Genomic DNA, 9162 nt, shown 5'->3' on the forward strand with positions numbered 1-9162 from the left:
AGAAGCTTTGAAGCCTCTCGATGAAGAAAATAGCAAGGCAGTGTGTTTTGAAAAAGTAAAGGGGCTACCTTACCTTCTCCGACTGTTAACAGCAATGCACACTGCAAGAATCAATGCAAGTGCCACAAGAGCGGCAACTATGATCAGCCATTCTGTGGGGAGAGTTGAGGGAGGGGAGGAGAGTGTGTTAACATATCTCACGTAGTTTTGCCACTTCGCAGAACTGCAGGAACACAAGCTCTTTTACATTCTTTAAACTGTCAGACTTTTTTCCTAGCTTGCATGAATGTTTGCTTGTTTTACAAAGTGCTTCTGTGCAAATCGAATACATTTTCATCATTCAGCTATACACAGGCCAACTCAGATGAAATATCCCATCACTGTTAGCACCTATCAGCACTGTACTTTGGTGGGCATAGGTGAAGAGGAGTTGTATCACTGATTTACTCCAAGAGCAAAAGAAAAGGTTTAGCAATGATACACCTGCAATTCCAGACACAAAAGCAGGATGACTTTCAGGTAGAGTGAAATGTTCATTTTTTAATTTAAAATCTTAATTTAAGGGGTATTTTTGGGGCAAACTCTAAGAAAAAAAAAACCTACAAAACTGGAAGGGACCCTAAGAGGTCATATCTGCTACCTTTCACTCCAGTGAAAGAGGGTCAATAAGAAGATGGCTGAGGAATATTCCGTTTGCTCTTAACATTTTTAGCAAAGGAGATTTCACAACCTTCCCAGTAGCCTATTCTTTATGCTGTACTACCATTATAGACAGAGATCCTCTCCTAAGAGCTAACTCCTTTATTTTGTTTGTTTGAAACAAGTTTCCCTTGTTTAACAAGTCTCCTATGTTTCATTTGAAACAAATTACTTCTTCTAATTAGTTAATTATTATTACTCCATGGTGAAAAACTGATAAGCATTCTTTTTGTAGCATACTCCTCTCATATCTCCCTTCAGTTTTCTCTGAAAATAATGAGTTCTTCAAAAGGTGCTTCAAAGGTTACATTTCCAAATTTTTCTTTGTGCTCTTCTCTGTTTTTTTTTCCTATGTCATTAATGCAATGCCTTGAACTGAACACAGAGCTTCAGCTCTGGACTTGCTAGGCCTAAGTAGAGTGTGATAATTACTTTCTCTGCTTTAAAAATGACTTTACTGTTAATATGTTCCAGAATATATTTGCATTCTTTTGCAATTGTATCATGGTGTTGGCTTCTTTCTACTCCATTTTAATCTGCAAGCCCTATTCTGCAACACTCGTCTCAGCTATTATTTTCACTGAACATTCTCATGCGTATGATACTTTGCATATAGCCTTACTGAATTTTGCCTGATTTCATATTAATTTATTAAGGTTATTTGAATCTTAATCCCATTCTCCAAATGTATGATTTCTCTCATCTTGATATTGCTGGAAAATTATGAGTTACAATATGCTCCATTTTTCAGACTACTAGTGAAAATGCTGAATATTATCTCATTCAGAACAAAGCCTGAACAACTGTACTTGACCTACATTTTCATCTCTTACTTCAGTTCATATTAATAAAATTCTGTGCGTAAACTGTTAAAACATATGGCTTCAAAAACCTACCTGGTACCTGGGCCGACCTTGGTTGTGAAACTATTTTTGTTGTTGTGGTCTCTCCAGGGAAAGTAGTGGATTCATAATGTCCCTTGTGTGGTCCTTGATTACCATATATACTGGAGGTAGATCCTAAAGAACAAAACTATCTGTTAGGCCAAATATGCTTAGTGAACATTTAACAGCGAGCTACAAAGACTATGACTTTCACAATTGAAAAAACATATTCTAGAAAGTTCATGTTGAGGTCATTAAAAAGTATTTATACTGAAAACGATTACATAGACTATAATCATCATACTCATCTGAACTACAGCTAGTGTTAGTTCTATTATTTTGAATAACAAAACTCATGGTTTTCCCCTCTTGTCCCTCTCATATGCTTCAGTTTTGATTATGCTATACTTTCATGAACCAAAATGCAATTATAATTGCCTAGAAATTTTCCGGAGAAAATGTAAAGACCTGTGAATGTTGGCAACTTTTTGAAGAGGTTTTGTCATACAAGTCAAACATCTTGTTTGTTCCATGTGGAAAAGAGAGTGAGAAAAGAAGAAGGAGAAGAGAAAAAAAAAAGAACTTTTACTTTTTTATTTAAACCTAAAATGACTACTATGGAGAAATTTTGAAACTTTTAATTTTATTCCTACACAGGTTAAAACTGAATTTCTAAAACGCTAATCTAAAACTCTAAAAATCTAAAATGCTTCCATAAAAATAGAAGGATAGTTCTCTGAATAGTTTTAAATTTCATAGCTATGTATAGAGTGGAACTTTAAAAATTGAAATTATTTTTCCTAAGAGAAAAAATGCTCTCTGTAAATTTAGAGGTGGATCCCCTTGTCCTTTTTTAGTAAGTTGTGCAATTTGGTTCTAAGACGGTATTAGATTTTAAATCAAAATGCATACTTCCAGTCTCAAGGATTTTCTATGCTGGCCATACCGCTTGAACTTTTATTCAATTACATTTCTGGCCCACGCTGTTGCCATATAGGTATCCCAAGTCTAAAATTACCAGCAGACTATAGATATAGTGATTTCATTTGGGACTACTACTTCATTATCACTACAAAAAAGATATTACAGATCTCCACCACTCTGAATTCTTCCAGACTCTAATAGAGCAAATTAAGCACTTACTCTAATCAGCTGTAAAGTTCTTTTTCTTTAACACACATTGCAACCCATTTCTAGCCAGCATTTCTGATCTCATTTCCTAGTAGCAGCTGGCAAACACAAAACTGAGAAGCACATTTTTTCCCCTCTGTTAAGCTTAGCCAGCAAGTAGTTAATGAATCTTCCAGATGTTTTCATTATTTTTATTAACAAAAATTTATTAAAGTTATTGACTGGTGAGTTGTTTTGTGCTATCTCACCACAAAGGACAGAGCACTAATTCAGCAACTAAGGTCCTGATCTAGCCTCCAAGAAAGCTGACCAAGAGGAACATGCTCACTTGTCTACCCTACATCTCAGCAGATTTTTTTTTTTTAAGGTGCTTTATATCATCCGTGAGAAATGTCAGAGCTTTTCCACCACAAAGCCCCTTAGAAAGGCATGCAGACATTTATTAAAATTGGGGTGTTTCGAGAACTGCTGAATTCACCCTTCCCCTCCCCTGCGCACTGAGAAGCAGCAGCAGGATTCAGTCATGTCCCCTGCTGTTCTGGCTCTGGGGAGGTGCTTGCAAGTGGCAGGGAGGGATCCTCAAAAGCTCTCTACATTTCATTTTGATGATATACTAGATTTTTTTCTTTTTCACAGTTATTTTTTGGGTTCCTTCAGTGGACTGATTTGTTATTCCATGGACACTTTGACAACAGATCAGTCATTAGTGTGATGTCAGACCACAGCTTAAACATTGCTGTAGAGAAAAAGCAAGTGAAAGAAAGTAGCATAGTACATCAAGCCATTCATTTGTTCAGAAAAAACCTGTAACTATAGTCTGCCAAAACATTCATGAATCTTTTCCATTCCATTACAGCTATATGGGGCAATGTTACAAATGAATAAATCCTTCAATAAATAAACTTTTTTATGATGATGGTACTGTCCTAGCAATTCCCTTGTATTGTGTTTTTAAAAAGCACCAGGAGAAGATAAATGAAAAAAGGAAGAGTTTTGGGAATATGGGCTTATGAGCCTTTGCCGGGGCACTGACAAGGCAAAGATTTGATGCAGACATTCACTCTGAAAATGATCTTCAAACCAGTTCTTACAGGTTTTATGTGCTCAAAACAGAAAGGTAGCAAACATTTTTTCATGTTGTGTAATGTCTGCACATAAAACTAAGGAGGCAGCTTGGATTAATTAAGTGAATAGGGCAGCAAAAGTCAAGAAATGAGTTTGTTGTAGTACGAAACCATTATTAAAAATAGATTTATCTTTCCAATAAAATTCTATCAAATACACATTTTGCATTTATGTTGCTGTGCCTATGTCAAAATACTATAACTCAGGCAATTTTGATAGGGTTGATTTTGCTGAGTTTATATAAAATTCCGAAAAAAAAAGTAGGCCGAATTCTACTTGACAATGTATGAATTAACATTAATTAATAACAGAATTATCTTTAAAGTGTTTGCTGTATAATGCTATAAAAATATAGATACATAATCTTGCTTATGTGCAAAGAACGTCCACAGAGCATTGGCCAAAATCTACCCTGGGATGGTTCCACCAACTTCCAAGAAAGTGCATGAAAACAGTATTTGGATTAGTGTGCATGAGAAGTAGCATTTGGAAAAAAACCTTACTGTTAGGATGATTGTTTGTATGGAAACTGCATTTGGGAATAAGGAAAAGTCCCTTCATTTCCTGTACTCTTAGCATGTGACCACACATAAAAAAAAAAGAAAGGCTGTATGTAGTGTAATAAGTAAACACTGTTACTGTTAACTTCACTACCTCTATCAGAAGAATAAACCTTTAAAAAAAAAAGTTGTTGTTCACAAAAGAAATGTCAGTTACAGCCCAGTAACATAGCTATAATTAATCACTGGCAAGATACCAACAGCAAATACACCTAGGAAAAAAGATTTCACAGAGAATTACCTTTCTTTTGATACATATTCAATTAGTGCAGAGGGAATACATATGGGGGAAAAATGGCAGACAGTTAAGAATTACATAGCTATCATTTGTGCCCAGCAAAAAAGAAAGAGAAAATCCTATCACATATGCATGGGGAGGAGGAGAAAGTTTACACTTGTTCACTTTAATAGTTGTGTTACCACATACAGATAACAGAATATAAGAAAAGGTTATTTGCAAATCACTATTTTCAGCCTTTTTGCAAATGTCCTCTACTTTGCACAGGAAGAGATTCCCTTTAATGACATCTTATAAGCAGGTCATAAACAATAATAATAAACAAAAAGGAAATCATAATATGACAATAATTTACCATTATAGTTAGTACACCTGTTTTTGGATGATAGCCATTCTCTAAAATACTGACTCATGGATAAATGAAAATGCTCATAATTTGTAGTTCTTACTAGTAGGAAGAGGGGTCTGCAATTGGTTAAGATGATCTTCAATGTCTGGAAAAACTCCAGGTGTCAAAGTGACATGGGAACCGTCTGTGGTGTTTGCTTGTTCACTTTCACTTCCAGGTGGAGTGCCAGGTGCCAGTGGCTCCTTGGTTGCTTTCTCTCGGTTAACATCGTCCATAGACGCTGTGACTGCTATGACGACGTCATGATCAGCTTTAAAAGTGAGCGCTCACAAAACCACCACCCACATTATTTCCCTCTTTCCTGTACCACAGCAAGCCAGAAAGCACGTCCATCTTCCTCATTCAAAGCACAGAAGGAGAGAAGACATGAAGGCCTCCCCTTCTTCTTCCACTCTGTCACTGGCTTCTGAGCGACCCTTAAGCACCACATACATGCTCACCATGTTGGAGGGAGATGTTGGCTACGTATACAGATCCCAGTGACAGATGGAGAGGGAAGACCTTCAGAAGAAGAGACCACAGCAGCAACAACCTGACCCTATAACTCAGGAGCAAGCATCCATACTGCAGCCAGATCTGTGGCAGTCTTGCCTGGCAATCCACCGGTGAGCAGGAGTAAGGATTGGAAGGCAGAACTTATGGGAGGTAATTCTTCTATGATTGCCCTGCCCTCACCACCAGGACAGCAATCCCTGGTGACGGTGCTGCTGCTGAGTCACAGGAGCAAGCCATCTGATTAACCCACCAGAGCACCTCCACCACACCAATCATGGTGCCAAAGCATATCAAGCCTGATCCCACTGATGCGCAAGAAAGGAAGATGGGGCTGGGGATTCAGAAACACCAAAGCGCGTGTCTTGCAGAACAGTCAGGAGGCCACTCAGGAACATGCTTCAGCAAAGGACAGAAACCGCCAAGTGTACCAGTGAGGAGTCCCTTATGCCTTGTCCAGAAGGTAATTCTATCAACAGCACAGATCCCACCACAGATTTTTGCGCTGCAAGTCCACACCGAGAATGGAGACCCCCGGGATGAGAAAGATAGGGAAAGGAGTCAATTTCAGAAGAAGCAATGTCTCATTTCACACCAGGCATGAGAAATGAGTATGATTCATTATTCTTACTGGTACCCATCAGAGGAGAGTCATCGCCAGCTTTGTTCATACTAGCTGTGGTCCTGTGGAGGACCTCATCCCCAGGGGCGTCTGTGGGATGTGCGATGCCATCAGTGCCCCGTTCTGGTTCATTATCTGAAGGCAGAGGTGGCTGAGTTGGGTCTTCGTGGTGGGCACCATCAAGAGAGGCAACAGCTGTTACCACAATGATTTAATCAGCTGTGAATTCCATGTGTGTGCTGCCATGCCCCTCCCATTCCCACCATGTTCAAGTCTCCTGTTCACTGTAAACCACCGCTACCCTTTTCTCACCACAAAGGGGGAAGAGAAGGGAGACATTCTGTGCTCCCGTACATCATCACTGCTCTCTCAATGTATCGATCAGACATTTTCATTTGCTATTCTCATCCACTTTTTGTACTTAATCCAAAAGATTCCCAAGGACAGTGGACGCAGGGAAAGGACATAGGGAGAGTCAGGGAGAATTCCCTGAACTGCATCCCAGGCTGACCACAGATCCTCAGCTTCAGGGACACTGCCAAGTGCTGCTACAGTGTGTTTTACATTACAGATATCAGTACTGACAGTAAAGAACCCTTTCTACAGGCATTGATTCTCTTTTGTTGCTCAAGTCTCTGTGAGTGGTGACAAGTTACAGAAAACGGTTATAATTCATTGTTCTGTTCATGGTAGTCGTAAAACTAGGTTTCCTCCCAGAATCAGCTTCAAATTTTGGCATTACTGAAGGATTTTACCCATTAGAATTACTTTGCGGTGTGGGGTTTACTGAACCCACCACCCACACTGTTCTTCTCTTTCTCATATGCAGAGTAGACTTTATTTTTTTTATTCTAATAGGACCATAAAGAAGAAAAGGAAACGGGCTTTTCTATTTATTTTCATTGTCATTAGCTTTCCAGCTTCGTAACCTAAGCTGTCCTGCTTTTTCAGAATAGCTGACTAATGCTGTATAACAGCAGGAGCAATGAAACAGAAGAGATACCATCAGAGGAACACACAACAACCATAAAAGAAATTTAACTAGTTGTCACGAAATCAAAAATAGGTTCTGATCATTGTCTGTTTAAGAAAGGATTAAAGTTACCTCTCCTTTTATTTCAGGAATAAGTCATGTGTTTCTCATATCATGTTTTTAGAACATTATTTTCACGGTATAAATGGTATGTGTTATACGAGACTGCATCATGATGTTGTGTCATGCCAATTTTGTAAATTCCTTTACATCAATCTATGAACCAGAGTGACAAATATTTTGATAAAATCTATGAAAAGAACACTCTTCTGAGTCACAGGAGCAAGCCATCTGATTAACCCACCAGAGCACCTCCACCACACCAATCATGGTGCCAAAGCATATCAAGCCTGATCCCACTGATGCGCAAGAAAGGAAGATGGGGCTGGGGATTCAGAAACACCAAAGCGCGTGTCTTGCAGAACAGTCAGGAGGCCACTCAGGAACATGCTTCAGCAAAGGACAGAAACCGCCAAGTGTACCAGTGAGGAGTCCCTTATGCCTTGTCCAGAAGGTAATTCTATCAACAGCACAGATCCCACCACAGATTTTTGCGCTGCAAGTCCACACCGAGAATGGAGACCCCCGGGATGAGAAAGATAGGGAAAGGAGTCAATTTCAGAAGAAGCAATGTCTCATTTCACACCAGGCATGAGAAATGAGTATGATTCATTATTCTTACTGGTACCCATCAGAGGAGAGTCATCGCCAGCTTTGTTCATACTAGCTGTGGTCCTGTGGAGGACCTCATCCCCAGGGGCGTCTGTGGGATGTGCGATGCCATCAGTGCCCCGTTCTGGTTCATTATCTGAAGGCAGAGGTGGCTGAGTTGGGTCTTCGTGGTGGGCACCATCAAGAGAGGCAACAGCTGTTACCACAATGATTTAATCAGCTGTGAATTCCATGTGTGTGCTGCCATGCCCCTCCCATTCCCACCATGTTCAAGTCTCCTGTTCACTGTAAACCACCGCTACCCTTTTCTCACCACAAAGGGGGAAGAGAAGGGAGACATTCTGTGCTCCCGTACATCATCACTGCTCTCTCAATGTATCGATCAGACATTTTCATTTGCTATTCTCATCCACTTTTTGTACTTAATCCAAAAGATTCCCAAGGACAGTGGACGCAGGGAAAGGACATAGGGAGAGTCAGGGAGAATTCCCTGAACTGCATCCCAGGCTGACCACAGATCCTCAGCTTCAGGGACACTGCCAAGTGCTGCTACAGTGTGTTTTACATTACAGATATCAGTACTGACCGTAAAGAACCCTTTCTACAGGCATTGATTCTCTTTTGTTGCTCAAGTCTCTGTGAGTGGTGACAAGTTACAGAAAACGGTTATAATTCATTGTTCTGTTCATGGTAGTCGTAAAACTAGGTTTCCTCCCAGAATCAGCTTCAAATTTTGGCATTACTGAAGGATTTTACCCATTAGAATTACTTTGCGGTGTGGGGTTTACTGAACCCACCACCCACACTGTTCTTCTCTTTCTCATATGCAGAGTAGACTTTATTTTTTTTATTCTAATAGGACCATAAAGAAGAAAAGGAAACGGGCTTTTCTATTTATTTTCATTGTCATTAGCTTTCCAGCTTCGTAACCTAAGCTGTCCTGCTTTTTCAGAATAGCTGACTAATGCTGTATAACAGCAGGAGCAATGAAACAGAAGAGATACCATCAGAGGAACACACAACAACCATAAAAGAAATTTAACTAGTTGTCACGAAATCAAAAATAGGTTCTGATCATTGTCTGTTTAAGAAAGGATTAAAGTTACCTCTCCTTTTATTTCAGGAATAAGTCATGTGTTTCTCATATCATGTTTTTAGAACATTATTTTCACGGTATAAATGGTATGTGTTATACGAGACTGCATCATGATGTTGTGTCATGCCAATTTTGTAAATTCCTTTACATCAATCTATGAACCAGAGTGACAAATATTTTGATAAAATCTATGAAAAGAAC

At 39.3% G+C, this 9162-nt stretch overlaps 1 protein-coding gene across 1 annotated transcript in view; it reads right to left on the minus strand.

Moving 5' to 3' along the window:
* The window catches only part of CD44 (CD44 molecule (Indian blood group)), a 58595-nt gene that overhangs the window by 4636 nt on the left and 44797 nt on the right, over positions 1-9162 (minus strand). Inside the window, exons 7-8 of the mRNA XM_009324667.1 lie at positions 1596-1718; positions 74-152 (exon numbers count right to left, since the gene is read on the minus strand). Coding sequence (XP_009322942.1) covers positions 74-152; positions 1596-1718 — 202 coding nt within the window. The remainder of the gene's footprint in view (positions 1-73; positions 153-1595; positions 1719-9162) is intronic.

Source organism: Pygoscelis adeliae, unplaced genomic scaffold (genome assembly GCF_000699105.1).
Source record: "Pygoscelis adeliae isolate BGI_AS28 unplaced genomic scaffold, ASM69910v1 Scaffold225, whole genome shotgun sequence".
NCBI classification, from domain to species: domain Eukaryota; kingdom Metazoa; phylum Chordata; class Aves; order Sphenisciformes; family Spheniscidae; genus Pygoscelis; species Pygoscelis adeliae.